General features: G+C 35.7%; 1 protein-coding gene across 2 annotated transcripts in view; it reads left to right on the top strand.

The window, feature by feature from the left end:
• Tmc1 (transmembrane channel like 1) overlaps positions 1-15,502 on the top strand; it is a 164,910-nt gene that overhangs the window by 127,398 nt on the left and 22,010 nt on the right. For both annotated transcript variants that reach the window (XM_010638451.2, XM_010638452.2), the window contains 5 exons: positions 4,233-4,377; positions 4,957-5,151; positions 7,657-7,836; positions 7,949-8,110; positions 15,006-15,134. In XM_010638451.2, the coding sequence (XP_010636753.1) occupies positions 4,233-4,377; positions 4,957-5,151; positions 7,657-7,836; positions 7,949-8,110; positions 15,006-15,134 (811 nt within the window). The remainder of the gene's footprint in view (positions 1-4,232; positions 4,378-4,956; positions 5,152-7,656; positions 7,837-7,948; positions 8,111-15,005; positions 15,135-15,502) is intronic.

A 15,502-nucleotide genomic window follows, 5' to 3' on the forward strand; every position in this document is an offset into this window, starting at 1 on the left:
AGGGCTTCCTAGGATTAAGACTTTTCTGTTAATGAGCCTGGCAACAATATAGTAGGAATAGGCTAATAACATCCTTTAATATTTAAATTATATGTCATATATAATCTCTAAGTGGTATTAAAATTTTGTCTACATAGATTATCTTTTACACATCATAAACCTATATGTGCTACTAAAAAGCATCAAGATATGCATATGAATTTGCCTCAGTATGGCAAGTTGGCAATATATCATCTAGATTTCTGAATCTGTAACAATAACCGTAATATATATTTTAAATGATAATAACAATTAACACTCCCAGAGCATTTATAATGCATTATCATTACCTTTAGCCCTTACACATTACAAAGTAGCTATTATACAAGTTACATAAAACTCAAAGACCATGATTACATGCCTAATATGATTTGACCATAGTAACTACTGAAATTTAGTTTTTTCTAGTTCAAAATGTATCTCCTACCCACCACATCTTGCCACCTGTCTGTATTGTGCTTCTTATCACTTAGAAAAATGTGTTTTTCCCATACATCTTGTATGGTGGGTTGAGTAAGTATTAGTTGTTCCTAGTGAATTGAGCAAGAAATTAAGGCTTAGCAAAGTTTGATTCTTTGACTAAACTCAAATAGTAAATCACAGAACTGATTTTTGAAGATTATCCTTTAATTCAGTCCTTATTTTTCCCAATTCTGGTGAGGATCTATGTTGATGATGACAAGGTTTCTCCCTAAGCCTGTCCTAGGTGGTTGTTTTCAGTTTTTAAATTCCTGCTGATTGGCAAATTCCTTTGGAGTGATCTGACCTTAATACAATTCTTGTGCCCCCAAATTTTGTGAAAATAAAAACAAAACCAGAAAGAAAATTAAACCTATCAAAAGCAACTCTTCATCTTACAAGATTTTGCATATTCCAAGATTTTAAGTCATGGCCAGCCTCTGACACCATTACTACATAAGTGAAAATTTATTTCTTCCTCTCTGTCTAGATTATTGTTGTGCCATCCACTTGCTTTTCATTGTTTTGTATCTGCTTACTCTGGCACCTGTGACCTACCTGATAGCCCACCTAAACACCCTCCCATGGAACCTCAATATTAAAATTATTCCTCCTCCTCCCTTTCACCTCATCACCTTTTAAAGTTTCCTTTTTGGAGGAATTTTTTCTAAGAAGAGAAAAGCAAGCAGAGCCTTTGAAGGACACAGTCTAATATTTTTCTTTCTCTGAGATATTTCTCTGGAGTTGACAAGGTTTGATTTCTCTAATAATGAATTTGATGCCTTATCCTAGCTTATTGGAAGGTAAATAGGGCCAGCCCACAGGGAACAACACCCTAACCCAAAAAGCAATTTTTTTTTCCTCTTCCTCAAAATAAGTTGGCCTATTTTCAAAAATTCATGGAGCAGCAAAGCAGATAAGTATGAAAATCTTAAAGTGACCATTTTCCACATTATATTACTACCATATAGCTGCAACTATGGTTATGAAATTCAACATGAAAGATTATCCTTCTCCAAACATGGACTAGGGATGGTGGTAGTCTAGGTTGGGTGACATTAATTTATTAAGCGAGATTATGTTGTTAAAATTCATCATAATGACAAAGACAGAAATGATCCACCATAATATAATAAGTACATGTACTATGCATTTTACCATGCAAAGGTATTTATGGTGCATGTATTTATTTGGTGGGGATCTTTTCAGTGCTAAATTTGTTTCCAGAATGAACATTTAAGTCATTTTATTCATTCATTTAATGACTGTTTATGGAGTACTTTGGCGATCTGGGGAGCTATCTAGTGCCTGGGGATTTAGTGGTGACTAAAGTAAAATTCATGCTGTCAAGGGCTCATTTGGGGAAACAGACTATAAACAAAGGAATGGTCAGTGCTTGGGGCCAGTATCTATAAATCTCATTTTGTCTTTTATTTCATGGTCAAGTATTTGTGTCAGTTTCTTCTTTTTCAACAATGTAATACGTGAAGTATTGTATTATCCTTGTAATAATCTCCCCCCTCCTGTTCTTATTCTTTCAGGTTTTGGAGAATTTTTTTGTATCTCCTCTCAATCCCTGTCCTTTTCCCAGTTTTCTTTAGCAGCTACACTCCAGTGATCCAATTGACTTAAGATTTGTTGAGGCATTTATTTGACTTATTAAAAACCTCCGCACTCACGCATAAAATGATCAGATGACTGCAGTGTGTAAATGGAGCTGCAGACTTGTGACTGGAGGCAAGGAAATCAGTATAAAACCTTAGGGAACAGCGTAAACGCGATTTCAAACTCCCCTGGAAAAATAAATGACATATTGAGATTGTTTCTCATACATAAAGGAGTTTAAAACCACAGCTTGTTTGAAAAGGGAGAAATTTTATAAGTATGTAGCTTTCAGGGCCACACATTAAAAATGCGTTGTGGGCATAATTGGAATTTGTTCTCCTGCTGGATTCCATTCGGTGCTCCACACCTTTTCCTGCCACGTTACCATTTCTGCACCTTAGCTATGCTCAGCTTGCCCATCCAGTTAGGACTTCCTTCCTAGCTAGGAGTCCATCTTCAGGTACAAAATTTCACCAGCGATAAAGCTCCATTCAACATTTACCTGTCAAGGGGCCATTTTTCCTTTAGGTCCTGCCCTTTGCTCAATGCAGTGTAAAATATACATGGTGCTAAAATGATCCAATAAACAATTTCTTCCTATGCTTTAATCATCTTGACTATCTGATTTAATCCTTTTGAACCTGAAAGAAAAAGGCATTTGTATAGTTCAGAATTACTCATGATGTCTTAGCTTGGACACTGGAGCAAAGCCAGTGGAACCTGAGCCTTTGCCTTGTCACGGTGGTTTCCTGCTGGATGATGTTCAGAAAATTACTTCTTGTCTGTGAGTCCCAGCCTCTCTGTCCATAAGAAAGAGAGCAATAGTAACTACTTTGATCTTTTGCTAAGTCTACATGTAATTAGCATTTTCAAAGGGTAAAGTGACAGACTGATGATAATAATTAATTTGGGTTATTTTAAATTACATATTAGCCTAATTAAAATACATCAGCGCCATAAGCATTAGGGTTAACAGGGTAATATTTAGATACTCTCAGAGGTGCCTGTCCAACATGCACTGTGAGCCTTGTGTCATTGTGCTTTTTTCTTCTTTTGGTTCTGTATCACTATATTTATTTATTTATTTATTTATTTATTTATTTTCTCATTGAGTTTATTGGTACATTTTAGGTATACAGTACAGTTACATTCATTTTTGGGATCTTGTACCTTTACATGACAGGTCTTGGTTCTCATTTTCTTTTTTTTTTATTGAGTTTATTGGTACATTTTAGGTATAAAGTGCAATTACGTTCATCATTGGGATCTTGTACCTTTACATGACAGGTCTTGGTTCTCATTTTTTCCCCCTTGTCTGTGCTATATCACTATTTAAAAAAATCAGAACCTTATTGGACTGCTTTATGATAGGTATCATGTGAAATTTTAATTTTAATTTTGCTATTTATAGTAATGGAGAAAAAAAGAAGTGAGATAAGTATAAGATCTATAACCATTGAACTAAAACTATAGAATTTCATTTTAAACTCCCCAAGCCTACTTTTAAGAAATCACTGATTAAGATACATGTAACTATTGGCATTACAGTTTCATTAAAATCTTGACATCTGATGAAGAATTGTAGAGTAGATAGAATTTCAGTGTGTTCAATGTAATTGTTCTTTGGGAGAAGACTCTAGCAGGAATTAATGTTCACAGAAGAGTTCCTTGACCTTGAATTGTTTATCCATAGTCTTCAGGATGTTTTGGAACCGACTCTCATTGTGTAGAACAGTGTAACAGACTACATATATCTTTTCTGGGGTGCGGGTTTAGTAATTCTCATAACAGTCTTAACGGGATTCTTATTCTGTGAAAGGTTAAGAAACAATCATATGACATTAATAGTTCATTTTAGGAAAATACATACAAAATATGTGCTTTGTATACCTGTTCAATTGTGAACATCATCAATGTGTCATCTCAAAGGCTTATAAAGTTAAAAATTTCAAAACTTAAGAAAAATTTAAAAAATACTACTTACTTTTTGCCTGCTGTAACATACTTGTTGAAGAATATATGACTTTTAGATATTGCTTCTCCAATTTACCTATGATCCAGAAATCATTCCCTCTCTTCTCCCCTTCTTTTCTGTTCTGGCTTCTGTGTTAAACTTCCTGTTTTGCCAGGATGACCAAAAATATTGGTGATGATGGAGGTGGTGATGACAACACTTTCAACTTTAGCTGGAAGGTGTTCTGCAGCTGGGACTACCTGATTGGCAACCCAGAAACAGCTGACAATAAATTTAATTCCATCACGATGAACTTTAAGGTAGAGATAGAAACTTCAAAAGCTTGTTCTTGTATTTCTCAGAGTAACATTGGAGACATTCCACATGGTCTTGTTAGTGAAGCATTTTGATAATTAGAAAAAAGATGAATTCATCACTCTGCCTATAAGGACTTGGCACAGTTCCAATTATGGCTGGGAAATAATATTCCACGATCCACAATAGCATTTTTATCCCTTGAGTACATTTCTTCTCTGAATTTGGTAATAAACTAATAGTACTGTACTTCATTGAAACAGGAGATCATTAGTAATCAGAATCAGATAGCTTAAATAGTAGGAAAAATGCTCACTAATACAGGCATAAATTCAATATTTAAAATTACTCTATAACATTATTTTGTAACTATAAAAATTATATGGGACAGAGTAAAATGAAGACTATTTTAGTATTTTAGAGTTTTTTTGCAAGAATTTATCCTTTCACTCATCATCCTGGGCACTATTCACCTGCTTAGTGGAATTCTAGATTGAGTTTACATTATTGCTTGTCATACTTCTGAGTTCTTGATAGATTTTGTTGCTAAGATCTTTGTTGGGTTTTGTTTCGCTTGGCTATAGGAAGCTATCATTGAAGAAAGAGCAGCTCAAGTAGAAGAAAATGTCCACTTGATCAGATTCCTGAGGTTTCTTGCCAACTTCTTCGTGTTTCTCACACTTGGTGCAAGTGGATACCTCATCTTTTGGGCTGTGAAGCGATCCCAGGAATTTGCGCAACAAGATCCTGACACCCTTGGGTGGTGGGAAAAGAATGAAGTTCGTCTCTGCATGCTTTTTATGTGCTTTGAACCTGATATTTGCTGTTTTCTGGGTTATGTTTACATGGTGGGACCTTTGATAAGGTCTCTAACTATCCCCCCACCTTGCCCTTTCGATTAAGCAACTTTATTGCACATATTTCACGTATTCCCGTCTTATTCCCAAACCTGTACTGTCTTTCATTTTGTGTCGTCATAGAATGTTAGAATCACGGCACATATTAGAAAACATATAATGCAACTATTTCTTTTTTATTTTTAACAGATGAGATTATGAATTAAAAGAGATTGGTGATAGGTTTATGGTCAAAGAGGAGAAGAATTAGGGTGAGAACCCAGGAGTATTTGATTTGAACTCTATGTCACTTTATTTGAGCTCATTTTATTTTCCCTGAAGATCTTGCATGTGTCACTGAAAGATCCATTTTATGAATTCTTTGAAACATTTATGATAAAGCCATTGGTTTCTATACTTATCTTACTACAAGCTTAAAGACTTCTTCCAAGCTTTTGGTTTTCTTCTCTTTTTCATGAGAATCCTAGTAGGACATCTTCAGTCTCTTTCTCTCAGGTACCTTACTGCTCTTCTATTCAAAGGTTGAAGGCCAGCTGCTGGCCATGTTTACCTTTACAGTATAGAGAAACATTACAGGTAGACACTTAGGATTAGGAAATCATTGGTCATAAATTGTCTCAAGGAGCTAGTTTAAAATGTAGCATTATTTTGAACTTGGACATTTTCAAAGTACATGCATATTTAGGTTGCAATTAGTGCAGATTTTCCATGCAAAACTTTGTAGACCAAAAAAAGATAAATCCTCATAAGGATGGAATTTCTTATACAACCAATGATATAGTTTACTTACAAAGAAAAGGTTGCAAATGAAAATTTTCTAGTTATTTCAGAACTGGGAAAAGTAGAGATGGAAAAACCATACATTTAAGAGACCATACTATAATTTCATGGACATTTCATGGAAACTTGTAAAATAGAAGTAGAAGGATTTTTTTCAAGAAAACAAAGAAATACCTTAAAGAATTTAGTGTTTGCTTTTAAAGTTACTTTTAATAATTACAATAGTAAATATAGGTAAATGATCATACAGCTTTGGTTCTTGGTTCATATTAATAATTTTAGTTGAAATAAACCATATTAAAGATGAGTGACTGATTATCACTAAGGGACCACTCTGTAAGAATCTATTTAACATCCGTTTTAGGGAATCCCTTAGTCATAGAAGTCAATGAGGGTAATAATGAGGATTCATGAGTAAATTTAGCTCATAAAGTCAAATAATTTAACTTTACCTTATACACAATTGCACAGGATCTGCTAGTTTTCTGAGTTAGGTTGAAATTATGCCATGTTGATTTTATATTATTTCATGCTGAGTTTTCTATCTTATCGATCACATTGATACAATGTTCTTAATAAAAATGGAGAAGCATTATCAATTATTTTCTAAATATAGTCTGGTAGTTATAGTCATTCAAAACATGGTGTGAGGAAATGAAAATAGGAAATGTTTACTGGTGATGAGTAGAGTTAGGTATTTGGGAAAGACACAAGAGTTACCCAAAATATTTTTTTCTCATGATAAAAAATATGTCATGTTCTGGATTCTCATCTTTGATTTATTTAACCTAGTAATATAATCATAAGGGTGCCAAACAGGAGATAAGAACAATATATATTTTCTCTCTTTTGTATTTTCCACTTCTTTTATTCTCTCTCTTGCTGTCTCTGTCTCTGTCTCTCTCTTGTGTCCCTTGCCCTACCTCTTTTCCTCTTTTATATCATTTGTTCTCTTGCCTATGGCATTATAGGCTAGTTTTAACTTTTATACCTAGGCTTTGATAACATTATAAATATATACTCTTTTTGTTTTTCTGAATGTCTTGTTTTCTTTTGATAAAATTCATTCCTTTAAAAAAATCTGTATAAATATTAATTCTCCAGGATTCAGTACTTAGTCTGAAGTCAATCTCAGGGAGTTCATCCATTCTAACCAGTTTGACTAATGATGTATTGATAATAGTTAAATTAGTATTCCTAGTTTTAACCACATCTTCAAGGAGATAATTTTCCACTTCCTTTAAACTCTTATAGTAAAATGTATTGCTACATCAGAATCAGTACCATATAGAACATTATGCGTGCTCTGGAAACAAATCATTACTAGTAAGTATACAACTTAGACACATGTACATTTTGTGAACTGAATGTGAGTATTCTTTGTTGTTTTATTGAGACTAAATTCTAAAAAAAATGCAAGGAATGGGGCTAGGGATTTAGCTCAGTGGTGCCAGTGCCTGCCTTGAAAGCACAAGGTTGGGAGTTTGATCCTCATTAACAAAACAGGTGAAAAACTGCATGGAACTATCTTCTTTAGTCTTATACAAAATCAATGGAACCTTACTGAAAGTCTTCCATAATTCTGAAGAAAAATAATAAAAAATTTTAAACACCATTAACCTGGTTCATCCCTTGTATTTGTTACAGATGAACATGGTTATGTCCCTCCTGGGGATGTTTTGTCCAACACTGTTTGACTTATTTGCTGAATTGGAAGACTATCATCCTCTCATCGCTCTGAAATGGCTACTGGGACGCATTTTTGCTCTTCTTTTAGGCAACTTGTATGTATTTATTCTTGCCTTGATGGATGAGATTAACAACAAGGTAAGCCTGGTATCTTTACCATCAGTGTGCTGTTAAATTCTGTCTCAAGATTCCAGAAATGCCTTTGAAAACAGTGTGGTCTTAGTTTTGTTTCTATATCTTTGCGCTCTAGATTGAAGAGGAGAAGCTTGTGAAGGCCAATATTACCCTGTGGGAAGCCAACATGATCAAAGTCTACAATGCATCCCTCTCTGGCAATACCACTGGGCCACCCTTTTTTGTTCATCCTGCAGATGTTCCTCGAGGACCTTGCTGGGAAACAATGGTGGGACAGGTAATGGCATGAACTGAAGTATAGCAATTAGTCAATTAAAAAAATAACAGTCAGTATTTGTTCCAAACGTGTTTCCTAGGGTCCGGGGTTTGGCTCAGTGGGTTCTGCTGCTTGTTATGCAAAGGCCCAAGTTTGATCCCTGGTACAAAAAACAAACAAACAGAAGATGTGTTTCCTATATTTGCTTATTAGTAGAAATAGCTAAGATCTATTGAATATTCAGTGTTTGCTGACTCTTGAATTTCATGCGCATCTCATGCAGTCCTCACATACATCCCTTGAAATAAATACTTCTTGTAGGCTCATTTTACACTTGGATATAAACACACTGATGTGAGAGTTGTACTCTCTGCTTAGGTTCTTCTAAAGCACCCTGATTTAAATACAGACTCAAATTAGTATTTAAATGGAATTCTATGTAGTGTTACTTGTTTGCCGTAAAAACAGAACAACACAAAAATAGAATCTTTGGGGATCACACACTAATACTAGTTTTAGTAATGTCAATTTTTGTCAAACAGTTTCCTTAAGACTCAGAGGACAAGGGGGAAAAATGAGAACCAAGACCTGTCATGTGAAGGTACAGGATCCCAGTAATGAATGTAACTGTATTGTAGACCCAGATTGTACCAATAAACTCAATAAAAAAGAAAAAAAAAAAGACTCAGAGGAAATGTTTTATTTGTTCTCATAATGAATATGTAAATGATGCCAGTCTTAGACAAATGATATTTTACCAGAGAAAAGAAATAATGTTGCACATGTCTTTTTGTCCAGGAAGGGAAACCAAGCCAAATAAAATCAAACGAAAAACAAAAACAACAAAAATATCCATGTCAGGATCTCTTATTTCTGTATAGATCCAATTTAAATTTTGAAAAGCCTATAATTATATCTCATTAGAATTTACATTCTTAATGTGCATGTGTTAAACTCATTTGGGACTTCAGCTCATGACTGAGAATGGAAATTTTAAAATATAGTGCTTATTTCTGTTAGACAACAGTTCAGCAGTAATGCCTTTGGAAATTACTTGAATTTTTTGCAATTTTTAATTTTAAGATAAACCAAAATTGAATAATCAATATTAGTCTTATTAAACTAAAATAACTTAAGCAATTATAAGCATGGATAGATATCTTCAGCCTCAATCAGATGCTCATTGGATTTAAGCCAATCAATTATGATTTCAATTATAGGAAAAAATTAATGTATATAATGCATATAAATGTATCTAAATAAATGTATATAATGATGGACAGACACACTAGAAGGCAGACTATAAAATATGGTATAAGGATTGTATTTTGCTTTATTTTTAACCTTTTAGGGTCCAGATAAGTCCCCCTTACTTATGTGTTATTAAGTGTTCGATGTTCAGATATGCATGTTTCATACATGCTTATAGGAGCAAGTTATAAGTGAAATCATAAGTGAAAAAAATTTGTCTTCACTTACAAGAGAGATATTTATGGTCTAGGGTTTGATAGACAGAATAACGGCCCCCAAATTATCCATGTGCTAATGCCGGGAACTGTGAATTTGTTATCTTACATGGCAAAATAGGCTTTGCAGTGTCCAGTGTGTGTCCATGGTTGCATAGAGGACGAAGATTACTCGGAGATGAGATTGAGTTCAATTACTGAGAACTCAAAGTGGTATAAAAGAGCCTCAGGGAAATAGCAACTAACCGAGACCTGTGTGGTTATTTATTTGTAACTCAAGGACATGATAGCAAAGATGTAGAAGAAAAGCATTTTGCAACATATTGTATAGGAGCTTTTGTCGGGGAACAGGGCAGGAATGGGATGGTTTGTTACATGACTCATGTGGACCTAATTCAAGCAGCCTCATCCAGGCAGAGGGGACACAATGGCCAAAACAAACATCTCAGACCATAACTTGATCTTGACTCTGCTGACTGTGGTCCTGCAGATTGTGCTCTCATCTGTAGCCATGCGTTCCAGGAGCATGGGAACTGCTGTTGCCCAAAGTCCCTTTCTTAGTGCATGCAAGTTCAATCACTCCTTTGGCCAGCATCTCCCCACAGTGCAGATGTGATTAAGGTAGGGATCTTGATCTAGGATTATCCTGAATTATGTGAGTGGGCCTGAGGAAATTGCAAAGGTCTTTATAAGTGGGTGTAAAAGGGTCAAAGCCAGAAAATTGAGATATGACAGCAAAAGCAAAGGTGAGAATGATGAGCTTTAAAGACACAGGAAGGGGGCATCATCTAAGCAAGTAATGTGGGAGCTTCTAAGAGTTAGGAAAAGCAAAGAAACAGATTCTCCCCCATGTTTGCACTTTGACTTTAAACTTCTGACTTCCAGAGTCATATGTAGCAAAAGGCATTTTAATTGTTTTGAGTTATACTAAATTTGTTATAGAAGCAATTAGAAATGAATATTCATGGATTCACAAGTTTCCATGTTTCAAGGCTGTTTGTAGTGAAATATGGTCTTGATGTTTAACATGAATCTGTTTTACCCATCTAAACTGCCACCTAAATCTTCAGCACAAGTTTCAAGAGCTGAAAATATCAAAAAACACAGTTTTCACAAACTCAGAGTTTGAGATGTTTTCTTCTGTTCATCCTGGAGATCAGGCTGACATGAGGGTTGACAAATCTACTTGTTAGTAAGCGGACACCCCTTGAACAGGGTTAATAGAATTAACAGTGGAGGATAGAATCTGGGCGGGCCACTTCTGGGGAGGAGGATGAATTCACTCTAGGGGAATATTTATGTTAAACTTCTTTGATTTCCACGATACTGACTTAAAACAGAAGAAATGACAGTTACTTAATTCTTCTTGGAAGCCCTCGGACTATGCTGCTTGTCTTTTCTTTCTTTTTAATGCTGTTGATAGTGATTTTTCTTGCTTCATCCTCTTTCTTTACCGCTAGCTGTAGTTGGAGTTCCTTCTTTTCTTCCAAGTTCTTTCTCCCAAGGAGCATAAAGCAACTTGTAACGAAAGTCTGGGGAGCTGGCAGGTGGAAGGAATAGCAGCTCTGAATAGAGTGCTGTTGAGGCAGGAGGAACCCATGGGAATAAAAGGGGGCATGCTGGGCATAACAACTTCTAGTGGTGGTGAGGTAGATATGCTGGCCACAACAACTTCAAGTGTCCTTTAATCAATAACTGTATACTTGCACCTAGAAACACTTCTATTCTTCAGTCACGTATGAAAGTGAAGAAGTTGTAAAGGCAGGTGAATTTATGTCATGTTGATGATGCACCCTAAAGGCTCATTCATTGTCCTATGAGAACACCGCAGAAGTTTCCTGTTCTCCATGGATGTATTCTGCTTGGTTTCTGCAAGAATCCTTTGATACTCTATAAATCTCTTCATTCAACGTGAAGGCAATTTATCTGCTCTTTTAACTGTACAGCGATTTCCAAGTAATCATATAGTCTCGTCTCTAATAGCACTTGATAAACAGTGCAGTCTTTCTGGGGAAACATCTATTTGAAATTACAGCGGTACCTTGGTTCATGAACTTAATTTGTTTTATGATTTTGGACAAGATGGCCACGTTTGTGCTTATGTGGGGAAGATGGCCACAGTTGTGTTCATTACTGGATGTGGAGTTGGTGAACGGGAGTAAAACTTTGTTCAGTACGTTTTTTTTGGAAGCCAAATGGTTTGTGAACTGAGGCATTACTGTATATTTACTGAGGTCTACATTTTGGAGGAGAAAAAGAAGCCAAATGCTAAGGATAACATTGGTTGGCATTTGTTAGGTAATTTTAATGTGCCAAGCATTACCTCATTGAATTTTTAAATTAAGCTCTGAGATATGTCTTATCATTCTAATTTTATGGATGGGGAGACTGAGATTTAGAAATGTCATGTACTCAAAACCTCACAAGACGTCAACGAGAGGAGCCAAATATAACCTATATAGTTGGGTTAAGCTTGTGTTTTTGTTCATAGTTCTGGACCAATCCCTGGAAGCATAATTAGCCCAGGACACGTCTCCAAACTCCTGGCTTGCAATATCTATGGTCTGTTTCCTTTTATGATCCCTTGCCCATTCTTTTGCCTTTATCTATCGGTGAGTGCTTTTAAGTTTGTTGTTCAAAGTTGCCCCAAAATTTCAACAAAATGTCTTGAGAGTACATTTTTCAGGGGTGCAATGTGATGGTTGACAAGAAGCCTGTGTGGAGGCCGTGTGTCCCCTCCTGATTGGATTGTTAGGAAATGGAAGTAGATGTCATCTCTGAGGTGGCCTGGGACCGCCATTGTGGTGATTTTATTTTCTTCAGAGCAATGAGTTCCTCTCGTGGTATATGGGTAGATATTTAAACTTTATAACTTTGAGTCTTCTTCAGCTGTTTTTGTAAAAGTTATAATTTTTTCTTATGTTTAATTTTTATCTTGGGAGAGAGTAGAATTTCAGCCATTTGGATGAGGATGCTTAGGAGGATGTGAAGGATTTCCTAATCACCTGAAATTTTCTTTTACTTTTGGAAGGCTTCCTTTCCTGGTAGTGGAAATTGAAAAACACCTCTCAGGTCATCTCCAGTTCATATTAATTATTAGGACCTGAGCTCAGCATTGATGGGAATACAAAGGAGAATGAGAATAGAGAAAAGAACATTTATATAGCAGAATAACTTCAGGAATCCACTGTTCCTGACTCACTCATTCATTTATTCCTTACTGAATGAGTGCTAACTATGAGGCACTGTGGTAGATACTAGAGATACAAACGGAAAGAAAGATGGGCCTATTTTCAGCTGGTTCTGCTGTTTTAGCTGAAGTTTGCAGACTAAGATCTTCCTTGGCCCATTGTTCCCCATAGGTGAATGGAAGTGTAGGGCCTGTGCTGCATTTTGGGTGCATATAGCCCGAGCTGTCATGTTTGTGTGAAACCACACACAAGGAACGCAGTCTGGCTGTACTCATTGGAATGACTGCCTGTCTGCAGTACTGATTTTCAGAGTGTACCTACATCAGGCTTCTATAGTAAATGGTGGTTTGGCGTAGAAAGTACACAAAATTTTTACACAAAAATTGCAAGTATACAATGGCAGCAAAACACTATAAGGATAAAATGCATAGGGACTGAGAGCTCGTTATAGAGAGCTTGCCTTTATCAGGAAGATTAGGGAGACTTTCCTAAGTTAGTAATGCTGTAATAATAATTGTAATAATTGTAGTAGTAATAATGCTGTAATATTAATGGGCACAAACTGAATCAGAAGAGAATTAAAAGTGAACGGTAAAGTGAAAACCATATGCAAAGACACTGTGGTCCGAGATGATTTGGGATTTGAGGGTTGAAAGTATGCCAGTGAGGCCAGAGTAGAGAGGACCAAGGGAGGGGAGATACAAGCAGAATACAGAGAGCGGATGTGTGGGTCCCGGAAGGGCGAAGAGCCCAGCTGTGACCGCTTCCAGCACACTGTTGGGGAAAGGCGGTCTCTCTGTTTCTGTATCCTTCTTCCCACTCTGTACTCTTCTTCTCTGAGATCACGTCTCCAGGTAGATCACTGCTCACACATGTGCTAATGTTGGCGGTGATGAATGCTAAAGCACCGTTTAAAGCTTCCAGTGAGTTTTCAAGAAACTTTGCTTTTATTACATTTATATAATTACATTGTCTATCTATCTATATCTATCTATCTATATCTTCTCTTTATGGCAGGTGATAATAGTAGCACTACATCTTTTAAAGATAAAGTATAGTACAGTTTAAAGAGATACTAGATCATCATATTTTGTGTGATACTTTGATGTAGCTATGATCATGAAGGTGGCCCATGACAGCCTGGAGGTTAGGAAGCAAAACTCTGAAGGATGAGGCTGGAGTTTTGTCTTTTGAGATAATTTACTGGTTGTTTTAGAGGGAAGGTTACTGGAAATAAAAATCAAAAGACTAGAATTCCTGCAAAAATATGACTTAAAAACAAAGAGGGAACAGTAGGAGTGAATTATGTGATGAAAATTTACTACTGTGTCTACATTCTTACATTTAAGGTTTATTGTCATATGATTTCTATGAGAAAATAGTAACTTCCCTAAGTCATGATCTACAGTTTGCACATACATGTCAAACCAACACCACAGAAGTGACCATTCTTGAATTCTACAGATGCCCAGTTAACATCTACGTAGGCGTGTTATGCACATACACACATTCATACGTGTATTCTTACAGCTTCATTAATGAGTGAGTTTATGCTGTAATATCCTGATTCACTGAGGCTTGTGTCTGCCAGCAATTCAGTTTGCAAGCAAAAGCATTTGACAAAATTTTCCTTCTGTTCACCAGTTCCTCTTGGGGTGACAAACACAACCATGGCCATCTTCTTCATACAAACACAAACATCGCCATCTCTCCCCAAGTCCTAAAACAAATTGAGTTTGTGAGCTGAAGTATCACTGTGACACATATCTTATTTTGTAGAATTTTTCCATGGTTTAATTTTTATTTTTATTAGTAATTGTACATAATAATTTAAAATACACAAGATAATTTAAAATCCTACAAGAGAATTTTAGCACTTTTAAAGCACTTTTTTGAGGTATGATTCATACACCACACCTTTTATCCATTTGAAGTATATAATTCAATACCAGATAAAAATATTAACTTGCTGTGTGGTTATATTTTCTTTTATTTTTATGTCATACCTATAAAACTTTCTCAATAAGAAGAAGGCTTTTTGATGTAGTGATTTGAGGATGGGAAATGATTATTTTTATACTAAAAAAGATAGGTGAATTATTTTTCATTTGCTAGATATGTCCAGTTGTTTTCTTCTTTTACTTTTGTTTTGATTGCAGCCTTCAAGCCAATAATTTTTAAAAACATGACAGTTTTATACGGAAGTGGTACCTTCTGAAGATAGAAATATGTGTTTTAATACAGATAATATCTCAACAGGAATTTGTGCGGCTGACTGTTTCTGATGTTCTGACGACGTATGTCACGATCCTCATCGGTGACTTTCTCAGGGCGTGTTTTGTAAGGTTTTGCAATTATTGCTGGTGCTGGGATTTGGAATATGGTTATGTAAGTATGATTTTATTAGTTTTTCTTTTATCAGACTTTTATCTCTTGCATCATTTACACACACTATGCACAATGAAGGGCATCTCAGAGTTTGATGGGTGAGATCACCTTTTTAGGTGTTAGGTGTCAATAAACGATAGCAAGTAAGATGAAGAGGCCAGACTTGAGTATCATGGTTTTAAATTTTGAGGTAAAATTAAGACAGGATGGCTAATGAAATGATCCTCAAGCTAGGATGTTAAACTGAATCCTCACTTAAAACACTGAACTTAGGGGGCCTAGGAATTTAGCTCAGTGGTGCCGCACCTGCCTTGCAAGCACAAGGTCCTGAGTTTGTTCCCTGGTACAAAAAAAAAAAAAAAAAAAAA

The sequence above is a fragment of the Fukomys damarensis genome, unplaced genomic scaffold, assembly GCF_012274545.1.
Source record: "Fukomys damarensis isolate Sample0158 unplaced genomic scaffold, DMR_v1.0_HiC HiC_scaffold_31, whole genome shotgun sequence".
Classification (NCBI taxonomy): Eukaryota; Metazoa; Chordata; class Mammalia; order Rodentia; family Bathyergidae; genus Fukomys; species Fukomys damarensis.